The sequence below is a fragment of the Canis aureus genome, chromosome 12, assembly GCF_053574225.1.
Source record: "Canis aureus isolate CA01 chromosome 12, VMU_Caureus_v.1.0, whole genome shotgun sequence".
Taxonomy (NCBI): Eukaryota; Metazoa; Chordata; class Mammalia; order Carnivora; family Canidae; genus Canis; species Canis aureus.
The window spans coordinates 30,378,630-30,396,603 of NC_135622.1; the positions used below are offsets into that span (position 1 = coordinate 30,378,630).

Here is a 17,974-nt window from a genome sequence, read left to right on the forward strand (position 1 = left end):
TATGGCTATAGTCCAAAACCAGTAGCTGCAGATTGCCAACTCCTGCTCTAGGATACTGAAAATCTACGTACAAGACCTCCGTCCTGTTCTCTAGACAACTTAAAGAAACTACACTCAGACTCAAAGTCATTTTTGCCTGGGTGCTTCTGCATGTATGGAACACAATATCCTGATTCCTTAACTCACTCTGTCTGAGAATGGATTATTTATTTATGAAGCCCTTTAATGTCCTGGGAAGACACAATTAGTTATGTCTGTTTACATTTGTTTTAAAATATTTCAGATAGGGGATCCCTGGGTGGCGCAGCGGTTTGGCGCCTGCCTTTGGCCCAGGGCGCGATCCTGGAGACCCGGGATCGAATCCCACATCGGGCTCCCGGTGCATGGAGCCTGCTTCTCCCTCTGCCTGTGTCTCTGCCTCTCTCTCTCTCTGTGACTATCATAAATAAATAAAAAAATTTAAAAAATTAAAAAATAAAAAAAAATAAAATATTTCAGATAAAAAAAAAAAAAAAAGCTATGAAGAGCAAGGAACGTGGCAAACACCATGCACCTCCTCAGAACTATTTCAATTAGATGCAGATTCTCATTTAATGATTACAGCAATGCTGATAACGGCTGTCATTATACAGGCTAGTGACTGGAGGAAAGCACTGAAAAAATGGTCACCAATAAAAGCCAGCAAACCAGGGGCATGTGGATGGCTCAGGTCATGATCTCAGGGAATGTGGTGAGATCAGGCCCCATGGCAGGCTCCACACTCAGTGAAGAGAGTATGGATTCTCTCCATCTGCCCCCTGCCTCCCCCCAACTCACCCCCAACACCCCCCTCCTCCCGTCACTTGCTCTCTAATAAATAAATCTTTAAAAAAAACAAACAAAAATTCCAGCAAACCCTTCTCAACCAGGCCTGGCCTCTATGTCCCCAAGTACTCCCTGCTCACCAGAATGATAAGCCGTACAAGCTGGGTGTATGTGCGCTCCCCACCCTTGCGGGTAATGATGTCCCACTTCTCAGGGGTGCAAACGATGATCTGAGTGGCGCTGATCTCCTCCTTGCACAGCTGGTGGTCACCAGTCAATTCTGCAACAGTGATGCCATAGGTGGCCAGGCGCTAGGTGAAGGAGAGGCAGGTCAATCAAAAACACTGCAAAGGGGCCTTGCTATCGCACTTTGGGAAGTCTCAGAGTAGGATACTGGAAGGAGGTATCAACCCAACAGAGAAATATCAAACGAATTAGATTGATCATACAAGCGCATATATCTAAAACAAATCAAGTTCACACTAAGGCAAATGAAGCAGACAGAGGATGTCTGGGACTTCTGCACACAAGGGGGAATGGAAACCTGTAGATAACAGGACCTGGAATAATACCACCAGATCTATTATCAACCACATCTTGTGAGTGTTTCATAAATTCTTCAACAACATCAATGATTACAACTACAGAATACTGCTATGGAAAGAATTAAAAAAAGATGCTAAATCCTTGTAAAAGTCCAAGACAGGTGCAAGACATTCTTGCTCCAGTAACACTCTGAACTCGGGTCAAGTTCCACCTTGAAGTGGAAGAAAACCACTGGATGAGGCATCCCAGGAATGATCTAACCCCCACTCCCAGTATCTCTCTACCCCTTACCTTTCCAAAACTGCCCACCATCTCCTGCACTAGAGACCGCATGGGAGCAATGTAGATAATCTTGAAGTCATCCACGTTGATGGTGCCATCCATGTTAATGTGCTTCCCTATCTCTCGGAGCATGCACATCAGGGCCACGTTGGTCTTACCTGCACCCTAAGACAGAAGTTGAGGATGAGAAGGTCTGCTTACCCGCCCTCACTACCACAGGCTTATCACCAAAACAGACACTAGAGCATGTCCTGGGATGGTAGGATATCCTACCATTTAACATCTCTTCCATCAAAGAAAGAACTCCGGTGGGGGGGGCAGGGGGTAGCATATGGGTGAAGATGAACAATCTTGCCATCAAAAACATACACCACTTTCCACAAGAACAAAGCAGCCAGGGCAGTGCTTACAGTAGGGGCGCACAGCAGCAGATTCTCATCTGTCTCCAGAGCAGCACGGTAGAGTTTACTCTGGATCCGATTTAATGTTTTGAAGCCCTCAAATCCAGCCTGGGCATACTTCGGGAGCTTCTCCACTGGAAGCAGTTGCTAAAAGAGAGAAACAAGGATGCCTGGGTGGCTCAGCGGTTGAGCGACTGCCTTCAGCTCAGAGCATGATCCTGGAGTTCCAGGATCGAGTCCCGCACTGGGCAACCTGCATGGAGCCTGCTTCTCTCTCTGCCTCTCTCCTTCTGTATCTCTCATGAATAAATCAATAAAATCTTTAAAAATGAATGAATGAATGAATGAGAGAGAGAGAAAAATGCCATTCACATTCTGCTGGCAGCATCCTTGAGCAAGCTGTTTTTGTGGGATAGCCAGGACTGCACTTCCTGGCACCCTCCCTGTGTCACTCTCCACTGTCCCCTAGGCTCACAAAGTGGGAAAACTCTGAAACAGCTTCCACATCAGGGAAAAACTATGAAGCAAGATCACATTTTGGCCAATGGGTTGAAATCCAAACTGGAAGAGAAGTGAAAACAAAGAAAATGGAGAAAAGCAATTCACTCACTTCTTCGGAACCAAAGGGCTTGGGCTTCAGAGCAGGCACATGCACCTCTTCATAGCCCTTGCGCTGGCGCCGGAAGGACCCATCAGGAAGCTGACAACGTTTATTGGCCATGAAGTGGCTCCCCTGGGTAAAAACCAGGTCCTCCAAGTCCAGAACCTGCCGTGGAGCCAGTGCCTAGGAGTATGAAAAACAAAAACCCAAAGTGAGCAAGGTGAACAAATGAGCTTTTTCCATCTAGCACCACCTTGGAAATGAACCCAAGACCTACCTCTCCACCCTGGTCCAGATCCATGGTTTCCAAGTCTGTGTCCATCCGGGACTGACGCACTCGCTCTCTCCGGGACCTTTCCTCCTGTAACAGAGAAAGGCCCAAAGAATAACAATCCATCACCATTGAAGGTTCTGGTCCCTTTTGGTCTCTGCTTAACTAAGCTTGACTCATGGGTGCTGACCAGTAAGTCCCAAACTAGAAAGACCGTCCTTTATGTTCAGACATCTGCCATCGGGACCACCAGAATGATGGAAGCAAGCAGTTTTAAAGGGACAACGGGGACACCTGAGTGGCTCAGCAGTTAAGTGCTTGCCTTTGGATCAGGGCGTGATCCCGGATTCCCAGGTTCGAGCCCCACAACGGGCTCCTTGCATGGAGCCTGCTTCTCCCTCTGCCTGTGTCTCTGCCTCTCTCTCTGTGTCTCTCATTAATAAATAAATATTTTTTTAATTAAAATAAAAAAAGTAAAGGGGCAATGCAGGGGCACCTGGGTGGCTCAGTCAGGCATCTGACTTCGGGTCAAGTCGTGGTCTCAGGTTCCTGAGACAGGGGCCCACATCAAGCTCCCCGCTCAGCAGGGAGTCTCTTGTCCTTCTCCCTCTGCCCCTCTCCCCACATGTATACATATTCTTTCAAATGAATAAAATCTTAAAAAAACAAACAAACAAAAAAAAACTTTCCTCTTAAAAAAGAAAGAGGACAATGCATAGCACAGGGATTTCAAAAGTAGATGTTCAACAATTCAGCACCAAGGGCTAACCCTAAAGATAGAAGTGTAGGTTCTATGTTCAGCCAACATATGTGTTCTATCCCTGCATTTTCAGTACATACATTACTTATTGTGTCAAGGGCCCATGTGATGGGCCCATGGTGCTGTTGAAGACAGCAACAGGCTAGCAGTCTCTTGACCACAGCACTCTGAGTGTGTTAACTCTAATCTGTACTAGGGACAAACCTCAAAGAATTCAGAGAAATACTTTACTTCTTCAAACCTTCACTTCTACTATGAATTCAGCTTTATGCTACAATTTTCTTAAGAAAGGGCAAGAGTGCACATGAGTGGGAGAGGGACAAGGAAGAAAGAGAATCCCAAGCAGACGCCACACTCAGTTTAGAGCCTGACATGGAGCTCAATCTCACGAATCTGGGGATCATGACCTGAGCCGAAACCAAGAGTCGGACACTCAACCAACTGAGCCACCCAAGTGCCTCAACGCTATACTCTTACAAATGGTGTCTCTTTTCCAAAGCAAATATTCTAGTTCGGGAATCAGACAGATAAACTAACCCAGCCCTTACCCGGATCAGATCCTCCTTCTCAGTCTCATGGAGCTGGTAGAGGAACTTGGAGAGCTCTGGATCAGCTTCCATCTTTCCCATGATCCTTTCCTTTTCTGCCTCACTCTGTGCACTGGCCAGTAAGGTGCAATATAAAACTAACAACAGCAAAAGAAGGGGAAGATGAAAAGGAGGGGTTTGTGTAGAAAGCAAGCTCACTGAAACAGGCACTGAAGCTATAAAAATAAGAGTCCCCATCACACAAGCAAGCACATATACCACGAATGAGCTCCCAAAGGGACTATATACTCACTCATCATCCTGTGCTGTCGCAACACTTTAATAAAATCGAAAGTGTTGAAACCAAGGAGCAGAACCAGCTGGTTTTCACATTCCCGATCATCACTGGCTGTCTACAGAGAGAAGGTAATGCCATGATTAAGGATGCAGCCATCTGCTTCATACGCTGTCCCCACTGCTAAGATACATATGATGAACACAAAACATCTTGGCCATACCTTCAGAATCTCCAACACTTCATCTGCCTTCTTCTGTGACACAATGGCATCATCATAGAATCGACTGAGCTGCCGCTGTAGCCAAAATGCATCAATATCCCGAGGGTGCAAATCCTTCTTCTTGGAACTCATCAGTTCCCCTGAGGCCACAAGCTACAGAAGTAACCAGGTACTTAGCTTACGCCACATCTCCATTGGCCCCAACTGCTTACTCATCACCCTGCAACAGAGTTCCTCTTGCCACCAGAGTCTACCAGTCTTTGAGGACTTTCCAGAATTTAAAAAACCCTTATAATAAATTCAGGAGCATACCAAACTAACATTTCAACACATGCCTTTGGGAAGGAAAATGAGTGATTGAAATCTTAAGAAAATCAAGACGCTGAATGTCTAATGACTCCTATTAAAGGCCAGCTCAGTAATATGCAACAGGACCTATGCAGGAGAAAACAAATGCTACACCCAGAAATCCCCTAGCCTTGCAGCAATGGGCGAGAACAAGCTGTACTTACATTAGCCGAAAGAGTGCAGCGCACAACAGCCTCATCCCCTTCCATGTCATCATCAGATGCCTCTTCTCGAACTTCCCCATAGACATCTTCATCACCTTCCTACAGAAACAACCCAACCCCAGCTCATGATTTGGAGGTGATCCTAACATCAACAGAGAACCTCTCCCCTGAGTCCCTTAAAATTAGTTCCATGGTTAGAGCAATGGCTCTGGTACTGGTGGTGGGGAGACCAATAGCTTATTGGTACTGGTGATAGGGAGACCAACAGATCCAGAGTACATGTAATAAATGACCTCATTACTCTAAGTCCACTTGGCAAGTATTCATTAGATGCTTTTACTCTCTCTTCTGCTTCTCCTCTTAGGCTGCCACAATGACAACCAACTGGATCACAGTCTCTCTCATATGTGTACAATCGATAAATGATGAAATAGAGCTATCAGCTAGCAGGAGAGAAGAGCAATACAGAAACCCTGTTTGGGAAAACACATGGTGATCCAGAGATATAGATACCACTTAGCTTGCTTTCCACTGTCTCTACTCACACATTCACTCACACTGTATCAAGACTTAGCACAGGGTCATTATTACAAATAGGTATTTAATTAGTAAGCACTGGATAAATGAATGAATGCTATAAGCAAAGCACTCTTCTATAGTTTGGTGCCTTTTTTTTTTAATATTTTATTTTTAAGTAATCTGCACCCAACGTGGGGCTCAAACTACAACTTCAAGATCAAGAGTCAAATGCTCTATCAACTGAGCCAGCCAGGCCACCCCTAATTAACAGGATTTTATGATTTAAAGTAGCAACAAACCTGGAGCATCTGGCTGGCTCAGTGGGTAGAGCATGCAACTCTTGATCTCCCAATTCAACCCCTTAGTGGGTGCAGAGATTATGTAAAAAGAAACTCTTAAAAAAAAAATCCTATTGGGGCACCCAGCTGGTGCAGTCAATCAGCTGTCCAACTCTCGGGGTCTTGGGATTGAGCCCTGTGTCAGGTTCCTTGCTCAGTGTGGGGTCTGCTTGAGATTCTCTCCCCCTCTCCCTCTATAAAATAAATAAATCTTAAAAAAAAATCCTATTAACTCCACTGCAGAAAGCGGCTTAGTAGTTATCTACTTCAGGCATCTTATTTAGTAGATGAGAGAAACAAGCAAAATGACCTGCCTGAAACACAGGACTAAAACTCAGATCTCAGGGCTCCCAGTTGGGGGGGGGGGGGGGGGGCGAGGGGAGGGAGGAGTCTCTCCCCTGACTGTCTTTTGCTACCCCTGCTTTCTGTCTTAGTATATGAGATTTCGAGGCCAACACTTTACCTGAGCCAAACTCACCCACTGAGAACTCTAAGGCAACTCTGAAAAATTTTCACATCCTATTTAGTTATATTCAAGAATTCTGGTGAGGTGCTAAACCTCAGTGGCTGCTGCAACTATTACTTAGACAACCATGTACAAAATATGCCCATTCTCTTGGGCAAATGTGCATGTTTTGAAACTGGCGATAGGGGATCCCTGGGTGGCTCGATGGTTTAGTGCCTGCCTTCGGCCCAGGGCATGACCCTGGAGTCCTGGGATCAAGTCCCACATCAGGCTCCCTGCATGGAGCCTGCTTCTCCCTTTGCCTGTGTCTCTGCCTCTCTCTCTCTCTCTCTCTCTCTCTCTCTGTGTGTCTCTCATGAATAAATAAATAAAATATTGAAAGGAAGAAAGGAAGGAAGAAAGGAAGGAAGGAAGGAAGGAAGGAAGGAAGGAAGGAAGGAAGAAAGAAAGAGAAAGAAAGAAAGAAAGAAAGAAAGAAAGAAAGAAAGAAAGAAAGAAAGAAAGAAAGAAAGAGGCAACAGGAGAGAGTACTAAAAAGTGGAAAATTCTTACAATAAAATTAAAATGCAGTAAAAAAAAACAAAACAAACAAATAAAATAAAATGCAGTAAAACATGGTGGCATACACCATCGATGAAGGTAGATACTGTACTTTTTGTCTTTTTGGTGATCCACTTGGATTGTTTTAAATTATTATATGTTTACATTTACAAGTATAAATTTGCTTTATAAATCCCTAAAGAGAGACGCCTGGGTGGCTCAGCAGTTGAGCATCTGCCTTTGACTTAGGGCGTGATCCTGGAGTCCCGGGATCGGTCCCGCATCGGGGGCCTGCATGGGGCCTGCTTCTCCCTCTGCCTGTATCTCTGCCTCTCTCTCTCTCTCTCTCTCATGAATAAATAAAATCTTAAAAAAAAAAAAAGGTAAAGATATCACACTGAATGTAAAAGCATTCAGTTGTATAGCACCCGCGAAACATCATTTAAAAAAAAAATAAATCCCTAAAGATAACCATAGCAAATTTTTAGCAAAATAACATTTATCCCTAAGGTTGACACCCGTACAACACCATAAAATTTATCTGGCCTAAGCTAGACAGTTTCTTTACACCACAGTGGTCCCCTCACCTTAAAAATTTCAAAAAACAAAAATAGATTGGGTCTGTTTGCTTTATCACCCACCTCCTCATCAGACTCAAACTGAACATTCACACCGTATGTCTCATCAATGTTGTCATCTGCAGCAAGAGGGATTAGAAAAAGACAAAAGTAAATTAGTGAAATGAGGCACTATGGAGGTAATTCCTTCCCAACTGCCTGACATAGAGCATAGTTCTATGGTCTGAGGACCCACAGGCGAAGACAATTAACGCACGAGTCATCTGCGCTGCCATTGCTGAAGCCTTCTCCAAACTGCCAACCCTGGACACGGTCCTGTGCTCCTTGCTCAACCACCTGATTGTCCCCCCAACCCTGCCCCACACAGGTTCTGCCCAAGTTTTCCCCCGATTTCTATACAAAAGGTCTTAAGAATAAGAAATAGCTGCTGTCATCCAAGGACTCTGATGCATTGATCACAACTCCTCAAACACCAAACAGGTTATGGGAACTCATGGACACATTGAGAAGTCATAACGACTGAGGCTTGAAGATCAAGTTTAGAGATCAAAAGCAACCATTTAACATGATATGGACATAAAGACGTCAGTTACCCATATTCTGGATTTCCTTATCTCCGCCATAGTCTGTGATCTTTTTGCCCAAGTTCACTAGCACATGGTATCTGGTATCATCTGTCTGACCCAACAGCAGGTCAATCTCCTTTCTTCTTTCCTTGTCTCGAAGTTTTTCATTCTTGAGGACAGCTAGAACTTCATCAGCTGCCCCACAAAGAATATCACGGGGCTGGTGGCAAAAAAAAAAATTTAGAACAAGCCACAGAACATCACTGGCCAGATTTATGTAACAATACAATGTAAAGAGCCACACTTCTTTAAACCTGAACACCCGGTTCTGATCATTTTCATTACTATTAACTAAAAAACGTCACAACTGTAAGAAGACCCATGTGTTTTTAAAGATTAGACAGGTCGTCCTAGGAAGTAGGACCTGTCTTCTACAACAGTCTGGTGCACTTCTCCAGGCAAGAGACACTCCTCAGCGATCCTCTAGCCCACCAAACTTTAGGTAATTCTTCGTCCTCACCAGAGCCTCTGATACTCATAAAGGCCCTTAATCTAATCACATATGTGTAATGGTCAAGATTATGATTCCAGATACAGAACACCCAGGCTCATATGGTGGCCCATGCCAAACACTACCTCTGTGATTTGGGAAAATTACTTATCTATTCTTTGCCTCATATCTCTCATCTGTAAAATGGAAAAGGAACAAAACAATACCTAGTCATAGAGCTAATGTAAGGAGTGAAAGGGAAAGCATGTAAAACACTACTCCACATCACCTGAGTGTTCAGTAAATACAGCCACTTCTACAAACTGCTATGGCCCACACAGGAAAATTCATGGACAAGATTCTTCTGGTACCTCCCAGTTGTGACTCTCTCCTGTCCCCAAAACACAGCTTCACCCTCTGGCTTCCTCACCTGGTCCCCAAGGGCAGCCTGGATGAAGCTGAGCAGCACCTCATAGGTCTCTCGGGTCTCTTTAGTCTTGGGCTTATAGATGATGCCCACCATCTCATCGATGCCCTCAGACAGCAGAGTATAACCCTTCATCTTATTAATGTCATGTCGGTCCTCATCACGCTTTCTTCGCCTAATGGACACATGATGTTTAAGAGGCAAAACCTACTCCCTCAAAAGGCAAAACTAAATCAAGCCTACCCTCCTCTCCTCGCTTCATGGTACATAGATAATATTTAAAAACATGAATCTGTACCTCAATAATTCCCACATGGCCATCTTTATGGGAACACAGTAACAGGAAGGGAATCCTTTGTGATTCTCTCACTAGATGCTCTAAATGTTGCAATGAGACAGCCTCCTCACTCATTTGTAAAAGGACAACGCTTTTTACTTAGCATGACAACACTATATAATCAAATTTTGAGTTGCCACTCTCACACATATTTTCTTTTTCTAGCCAGAGAAACTAAGACTCCAAAAGAATCTACAGCCATTGATTCCCAACAAATAACAAACTTGGAAAGGAAGCCCTACTCTCCAAAGTGGAGAACCAATGATATATTAACTCATTTCAAATATAACTAATCAAGGGGTGCCTAGCTGGCTCAGTTGATAGAGCATGTGACTCTTGATCTTGGGGTTGCGGGTTCAAGCCCCATGTTGGGTGCAGAGATTACTTAAAAATGAAATCTTTAAAAAAAAAATTATATATATATATATATATATAAAATCAAAACTGGATCTATGAATTTTTTTAATATTTTATTTATTTATTCATGAGACAGAGAGAGAGAGGCAGAGACATAGGCAGAGGGAGAAGCAGGCTTCCAGTGGGGAGTCTGATGAGGGACTTGATCCCAGAACCCTGGGATCATGACCTAAGCCAAAGGCAGACACTCAACCACTGACCCACCAGGTGCCCTGGGTCTACAAATTTTTGGGACTTCATTGTGGGAGAAGAGAAAGAGACAGAAATGTCAGGGATTTCAAAATATAAAGATGAGGTAAAGTTCAATGATCTTCTAAATTTTAAAATATAGCCCCCAAAAGGAAACAAAACAAAACAAAACCCTCTTTCATACTACTTGAATGTTACTCCATACCAACTAAAGTACAAAGTGGACAAAAGCAGAGTAATAATTAAGTAGGAGTGGGAAGTTTGTAATGGAAGAAAAAGAGTTACTGAGACAGGGAATAGCAAGGGTTTTGAAAATCCTGTGGAGAAAATTAAAATCTCTCTGACACATATACATTAGAAAAAGATCTAAAAATTCTTTTCTCCAGGTGTCTGGGTGGCTCAGTTGGTTAAGCATCCAACTCTTGATTTTGTCTCAGGTCATGATTTCAGAGTCCTGATATCAAGCCCTGAGCTGGCTTTGTGCTCAGCATGGAGTCTGCTTGTCCCTCTCCCTCTGCTCTCGCTAGGATCTTTATGAAAGTTGTTTTCTGGGCACCTGGGTGGCTCAGTCAATTGGGCATCTGCCTTCTGCTCAAGTCATGATCTCAGTGTCCTGGGATGGAGCCCCCCATCCGACTCCCTGATCAGCGGAGAGTCTGCTTCTCCCTCTCCCTCTGTCCCTCTTTCCACTCATGTGGTGTCTCTCTCTCTCTCTCTCAAATAAATGAATAAAATCTTTTAAAAAGGGGAGGGGGTTGTTTTCTCACTTCAGTACACTTTTTGAGGCCAAAGAACCTTTTAAATCTCATGTTCTGTTTTTCCCATCCCTAACACTAATGTCTCATCTTGCACCAGACATTTCAGCAAAAACGCTGCTCAAATGCTCAAGGAAAGATAGATTTTGGATCTCAAGAAAAATCATTTTCTCCTTTGTACTCACTTGGCTCTTCTTTCTTCCTGCATCTGTGGTTTGGTCCGTTGAGCCTTATCTCCCATCCGGGTGCCCTCCAACTTCCCAACCAGGGACAGCACCTCTCCCGTGGGTTCATCCCGGCGGGTCCGGTCAATGAGAGAGCGGTCAGCTTGGAGGACAAGATTCGAGTTCTGAAAAGATCACAACGTTATCAAAGCTCTGACACGAGTAGGGCCACTTCCTGCATCACAGGAATGCCACTTGATAATATCAAACTTAGCAAGAACTGGAGCGACTAAGTGCTGATAAGCGCAACTGGAATAAGAGGATTTCCTTAAGATGAAAGAGTGCACACAACTGCACAGGCAGGAAGAGCGATCAGCTGAACCATCCTTGCTGGTTAACCAACACCCGGGAAAAGTGTTGGCACGCTGGGGGTGACACAGAAGGGGGCGGGTATGGCGCCGAGGGACAGAACGAACACTCCTAGCAGAGCGTAGCCCATCCCGCCCGCCTCGACCCTAGTGGGGTTATTCATGTCGTCCTGTACTCCCACCTTCGCCTGGATCTGGCTTCCTCTCCGCTTTAGTGGTTCACCTGCAGGCCTTCAGTCTAAACCTCCCTCCTCCGCCTCCCGCTCCCCAGCAGGCTCCCCAGCCTGTGTTCTCCCCCGGGTCCACACGCACCGCCTTGTACTCGTACTGCAGGCTACGGGCGGTCACATCCGCCATGGCCGCGGCCGCTCGGAGATCTCAGAGCTCCGCTCCCCGCACAGCACGCTACCAAGAGCCCTCGCACTCCGCTCGCTCCCGGCCGCGACAACGCAGGTTGGGCGCACCGGAGAGGGAAAGAGACGAGCTCGCTTCCGCTTCCGGGTCGCGCGCCGGAAGTGGGGGGGCGCCTCTCCGGCGCCGTAAAAGCGTCGCTTACCTTCGGCCTTCTGGGCGGAGTGGGCGGGGCCGACGAGCCCGGGGCCGCGAGTCCGGTGACCGCGGACTCGGGTTCCGGCCACGCCCCCACCCCCGCGACTTCTGGGCCACAGGCGCTAGGCTTCCTACCTGGTAGTGCGGCCTTCGGCCTCCAGGACCCTTCACATCGTAGCGATACGTAGGCCTGCTTGGCCCCTTATCCTAACCCAAGCGCTTTTCTACCCGCTTCTTCGGACTCTGGCCACCGTCCTGTGAGCTGTGCTGGCGACGGGTGCTAATTAGCTCCTTTCTGGTTGCGGGAACTGAAGCACCCAGCTAGCGGTTTGAGTGTGTGTGTGTGGGGGGGTGTGAATTACTAGTATCTTACTTTGGGTTTCGGTTCTGCACATAACATAATGGAAGGAAAACTGTCTCCTCCAGAACCGTGCGTGTCAACAAGACCCTCGTTCTGGGCCGCCCGGGGCCCCCTCTTTGCACCCAAATGCTTGTCCCGTTCCTTCGCAGAGCCCCTGGCAGCTGCCCTCTTGGCAGGACCGGCTCCCGGAAGATTTCTTCCTCAGCGGCAAAGCCCCTGCCTTCGCACCCGTAGTTGACCAGTTCTCGCCTGTGGAATGGCAACGAAGAGCTGGATGGTTACCTCAGAGCCTGTTCGCTTTTGGAAGAGGAATGAAAGGGAAGACGCAGGGGTATTTTGTTGGTTGTCAGTTGGCTCCTTATTTACAAGTTGGGATAGTTCGGGAAAAATCTGGACTTCTATGGAGAAATCAGAATGCTGGCCGCATGAAAGAGACCCACATTCCTACGTGGCTTACTGGCCCAGTGCTAATCAGCACCTTGACGCCCTTAGAGGATACATGTGTTCCTCCCACTGCTCCTGTCTTCTCATCTCCGGCCACTGTAAGCCTGTAGTTTGCAGGCCCCACCTGTTTTTGCCTAACTGGGCCTTCCAAGGGGCAGTCGAGTCCTTTACAGCAGCTCTGCTCCTCAGTGACTTTGTGACTTTTGAGGTAGCTAGCTAGCTGATCTCTCTGGGTGAATGTCATCTTGTCATCCTTAAAACTGAGGTAATAAAACTTACCCCCTATGTGTGTTGTGATTAAATGAGGTAGTGTGGACATTTTTTTTAAAGATTTTATTTAGGGGCACCTGGGTGGCTCAATGGTTGAGCATCTGCCATTGGGTCAGGTTGTGATCCTGGAGTTACGGGATCGAGTCCCGCATCGGGATCCCTGCATGGAGCCCGCTTCTCTCTCTGCCTATGTCTCTGCCTCTCTGTGTCTCTCAAGATTTTATGTATTTATTAGAGAGAGAGAGTACACATGCACAAGCAGGGGGAGCAGCAGAGGGAAAAGCAGGCCCCCAGCTGAGCAGGGAGCCTGATGTGGGGCTCAATCCCAGGACCCTGGGATCATGACCTGAGCTGAAGGCAGATGCTTAACCAACTGAGCCACCCAGGTGCTCCAGGTAGTGTGTTTATTTTTTTTTAATATTTTATTTATTTATTCATGAGAGACAGAGAGGCAGAGACATAGGCAGAGGGAGAAACAGGCTCCATACAAGGATCCCGATGTGGGACTCGATCCTGGGACTTTGGGATCACACCCTGAGCCAAAGGCAGGTGCTCAACCACTGAACCACCCAGGTGCCCCACTCCAGGTAGTGTGTTTAAAAGCCCCAGTGAATTGCCTGACTCAGGGTAGGGGCTCACTGAAGGTGATTTAAATCTGAATCCTCAAGATTGTTATTTTGTAGCTATCCTGTGGCTCATGCACTTGACACAAAATAATCTGAAAAATATCTCAAGGATTCTGCTCTACTTTTCTACAGGAGTAGGACTTATGTTCACAGTCAAGCCTGGACTGTGGGCAAATGTGTGAAGCAGAGAAGGAATGGGGAGGGACTATTTATGGGAGCAAGTTTTCTTGGGGTGATGGAAATGTTTTTGAATTAGATTATGGGGATAGGTGCACAACTGTGGATGCAGATTAAAAACCATTGAATCATACATTTTTTATTTTATTTATTTATTTTTAAAGATTTTATTTATTTATTCATGAGAGATACACAGAGAGAGGCAGAGACACAGGCAGAGGGAGAAGCAGGCTCCATTCAGGGAGCCCGATGTGGGACTCGATCCCAGGAGTTGATCCCGGGACTCCAGGATCACACCCTGAGCCGAAGGCAGGCTCCAAACCACTGAGCCACCCAGGAATCCCCATGCATACATTTTTTAAAGCTTTTATTTATCTGAGAGAGAGTGAGTGGGCAAGACAGCAGGAGGTGGGGGAGGGAGAGGGAGAAGCAGAGTCCACACTGAGCTGGAAGACCCATTCAACTTGGGGCTGGATCCCGGGATTCCGGGATCATGACCTGAGCTGAAGGCAGATGCTCAACCGATGAACCACCCAGGCACCCCAACTCATGCATTTTATTTTTTTTTAAGGTTTTATTTATTTATTCATAGAGGCAGAGTCTCACAGGCAGAGGGAGAAGCAGGCTCCATGCAAGGCATAGACCCTTGGTGGGGGATGTTTGTTACCAAGTCAGGTTCAGCTTTAACTTTCTTCCAGTCTATCTATGCCCCATTGTCCTGCCTCTCTCCAGAAATTCAGAATTCACTATTCCCTAGTGCCAGGCCAGAACACAGGGCTACCCAGGCTCCTAGGCCCTGCTTTTCTGTACCTTAAGACCTGTCATTTCATTTAATAACCTCTCAAATATTACATATGCAGTAAACTTTGTAAGCACTTTTAGGGACTCAGAGAAAAACAAGATGCAGTTAGAACTCTTGAGAAGTTATAGTCTTGCAGGAGAAATGAGATGTACTGCAATTAAAAAGCTGAGTTGGGGGATCCCTGGGTGGTGCAGTGGTTTGGCGCCTGCCTTTGGCCCGGGGCGCGATCCTGGAGACCCGGGATCGAATCCCACATTGGGCTCCCTGCATGGAGCCTGCTTCTCCCTCTGCCTGTGTCTCTGCTTCTCTGTCTCTCTCTGTGTGACTATCATGAATAAATAAATAAAATCTTAAAAAAAAAAAAAAAAAAAAGCTGAGTTGGGGTGCCTGGGTGGCTCAGTCAGTTAAGCTTCCAACTCTTGGTTTCGGCTCAGGTCATGATCTCAGGGACCTGAGATCGAGCCCCAAGTTGGACTCTGTGCTCCATGCAGAGTCAGCTTGAGATTCTCTCCCTCTCCCTTTACCCCTCACCCTGCTTCCAGAGAGAGCTCTCAGGGAGCAGACTCCTCTCTTGTTTCCCTCTGCCCCTCCCCACCATACTCGCTCACTTGCTCTCTCTCAAATAAATAAACCTTAAAAAAAATTTTTTTAATAAAAAAAACCTGGGTTAACAAAAAACGAAAATTCCACACGTTCTCATATCTCCTCACCCTTCTTCCCTAACTACAGCACCCCACCACTGTCTCTGGCAGACAGTCTCTCCTTTGTGTCCTATCCGCTCCTCCTGCAGTGTATTCAATAAACTTCTAGCTCTTGGGGCAGCCCCAGTGGCTCAGCGGTTTAGCGCCACCTTCAGTCGAGGACATGATCCTGGGGACCCGGAATCAAGTCCCGCATCAGGCTCCTTGCATGGAGCCTGCTTCTCCCTCTGCTTGTGTCTCTGCCTCTCTCTCTCTCTCTCTCTCTCTCTCTCTCTGTGTGTGTCTCATGAATAAATAAATAAAATATTTTAAAAATAATAAAATTTTTAAAAAATAAACTAGCTCCTTAAGAAAGGGGGGGGGGGGCCTGAATGCAATCAGTGCCACAAGGGGGCGTTGTGGGAGATGAGAAAAGTCCCTTCTGATTCATGAAAATGAGGGAGTTTACAGTTGTAAAGGATGGCTAGGATTTCAGTAGAGGCAAGGAGTGGGAGATATTTCAAGGGAATACGGAAAAAGTAAAGTATGAAGGTGAGAAGACAAAGACATATCCTAGGAACTGTTAGAAACTCAGTTCAGTTGAGTGAAGAGCAAATGTAAGGAATGGAACATGTAATATAGATATAATTTAGAATCTCTTGAAAACAAATGCCATTGTAAAAAGTTTTTACCTTTTTCTAGGAGATAATATAAACCCATACAGACTTCTGGTTGGAGGGGGGCTGGTTGTGTTTTGCAGCTTTATAGCAGGTGTTTGGTTAGAAGGACTAACATCTAGATTAAGCAAAAGCTTACTATTTATCACATAGGAAGCATTGCAAAGTACCACTTTAGTACCTGGTCTCATTTAATCCCCATAAAGCCCTCTCAAATATATTTCCCCCATTTTGCCAATGAAGAAATTGAGGCCCAGAGAAGGTAACTGACTTGCCTGGCCTTGCCTGCCTCAAAGCCAGGCTGTCTCATTCCAGATCCTTTGTAAGGGGCTTCCTTACAGAGCTGGGCACGAGGAAAGTGATTCTCATAGTGCTGGGTAAGGTGTAGGAGGGAGAGTGAGGTGTAGGAAGGACCAAACACGGAGGAGGGCTGGGAGGCTATTAAAGGAGGCCGGCAAGAGGTTAGGTGTCCCTGACAGGATTACCACAGACAGGGGTAACAGAATGTTAGAAATGTGAGTAAAATTCAAAGGGACTTGGTGATTGTCTTTGGTGTGTCCAGGAACCCATTAGGTTGCTTGAACTCTCGGGGTTGGAGAAGAGGAGTGCTGGGTCATCAAAAAGCCCCTGGTAACTTGCATACTAGGTGGTGAAATGCCTCATGCTCTAGGATTGAATATTAACATTACAGGGTTCGAGTGAAGCTAAATTGAACGATTCCATGGGCTCCTGGGTAGCTCAGGTCATGATCTCGGGGTCGTGGAATCGAGCTCTGCATTGGGCTTCCTGTGAAGCAGGGAGTCTGCTCCTCCCTCTCCTACTCTCCCTGCTTGTGCTCTTTCTCTCTCTCTCCCAGTCAAATAAATAAATTTAAATACAATTTAAGTAAATAAAATGTAAATAAATAGACTCCAGTAAACACAATATTCTACATGGAGAAGGGATTCAGTACATGTTAGTTCCCTCTTCATTTGCTTAGAACATCAGTTCACCAAGTCATGCACACTTTTGAACTACTCCATGCATTCACTTCCTCATTTAGCAAAATTTTGTTGCCTTGTCTGTGCCATTTACATCACACTGGGTTCTAGGGCTGCACCAGCAAACAAGACCTATGCACATAAAGGTAAGATTTAACCATGTAGTAACAACATTGATTTTCTAACTCCTCATCTGGTATATGATTCTAAACAGGCTTTGCTCCCTTTCAGGTCTTCCCCCCAGGAGGCAATGCCCTTGTATTAACCAAGAGGCAGTCTGACGCAGTGATTAAAAGCATGGACTCAAAAAAAAAAAAAAAAAAAAAAAAGCATGGACTCTGGTGTCAGGCTGCTGGGGTTTGGACTCCCACTTCCCCCTTCCCAGCTGTGCAATCTTAGGTCAGTTCTTAATGCCTCAGGTGCATCAGCTGCTAACCGGAGATAGTTTTCCTTTAGGGGGCTGCGCACCTACAGCTCCACCAGGAAATAGTAAGGAAACTGAAAGGACTGTCCAGCAGAGCTGCATTTCTCAAAGGCATTTATGAAGTACTTTGTGTCTGGAGGCAGTTTGCAACTCAAACACAGGAAAACTGTCTCACTGTCATATCCTTGCTTTCTCTTATCAATGGTCTTACCTGGTGGCCCTTCCACCCAGCAGACTTGGTGCTTTATTTTTAAGATTTGAGGGATGCCTGGGTGGCTCAGTGCTTGAGTGTCTGCCTTTGGCTCAGGTTGTGATCCTGGGGTGCTAAGATCGAGTCCTGCATCAGGCTTCCTACAGGGAGGCTGCTTCTCCCTCTGCCTATGTCTCTCTCTCTCTCTGTGTCTCTCATGAATAAATAACCTCTTAAAAAAAAAGATTTGAGAGAGTGAGTGAGAGAGATGGTGCAAGCATGAGCAGTGGGGGTGGGGTGGGGAGGGGTGGAGGATAAGCAAACTGTTGAGCAGCAAGCCCAATGCGGGGCTCCATTTCAGAACCCTGGGATCGTGACCTGAACTGAAGGCTAATGCTTAATCCACTGAGCCACCCAG

General features: G+C 46.0%; 1 protein-coding gene and 1 long non-coding RNA gene across 2 annotated transcripts in view; one reads left to right on the forward strand and one right to left on the reverse strand.

Moving 5' to 3' along the window:
* The window catches only part of SNRNP200 (small nuclear ribonucleoprotein U5 subunit 200), a 32,475-nt gene extending 20,617 nt beyond the window's left edge, over positions 1-11,858 (reverse strand). Inside the window, exons 1-14 of the mRNA XM_077843398.1 lie at positions 11,689-11,858; positions 11,030-11,193; positions 9,150-9,321; positions 8,257-8,449; positions 7,727-7,782; positions 5,223-5,321; positions 4,711-4,863; positions 4,506-4,605; positions 4,214-4,350; positions 2,912-2,995; positions 2,644-2,817; positions 2,043-2,180; positions 1,642-1,797; positions 945-1,115 (exon numbers count right to left, since the gene is read on the reverse strand). Of these exons, the coding sequence (XP_077699524.1) occupies positions 945-1,115; positions 1,642-1,797; positions 2,043-2,180; positions 2,644-2,817; positions 2,912-2,995; positions 4,214-4,350; positions 4,506-4,605; positions 4,711-4,863; positions 5,223-5,321; positions 7,727-7,782; positions 8,257-8,449; positions 9,150-9,321; positions 11,030-11,193; positions 11,689-11,733 (1,842 nt within the window). The 5' untranslated portion in view covers positions 11,734-11,858. The remainder of the gene's footprint in view (positions 1-944; positions 1,116-1,641; positions 1,798-2,042; positions 2,181-2,643; positions 2,818-2,911; positions 2,996-4,213; positions 4,351-4,505; positions 4,606-4,710; positions 4,864-5,222; positions 5,322-7,726; positions 7,783-8,256; positions 8,450-9,149; positions 9,322-11,029; positions 11,194-11,688) is intronic.
* A 30-nt stretch (positions 11,859-11,888) lies between these two features.
* Positions 11,889-13,032, forward strand: LOC144280905 (uncharacterized). Its single transcript, XR_013349317.1, has 2 exons — positions 11,889-12,260; positions 12,436-13,032. It is a non-coding gene; the product is annotated as an uncharacterized LOC144280905 (long non-coding RNA).
* Positions 13,033-17,974: the final 4,942 nt, after the last annotated feature.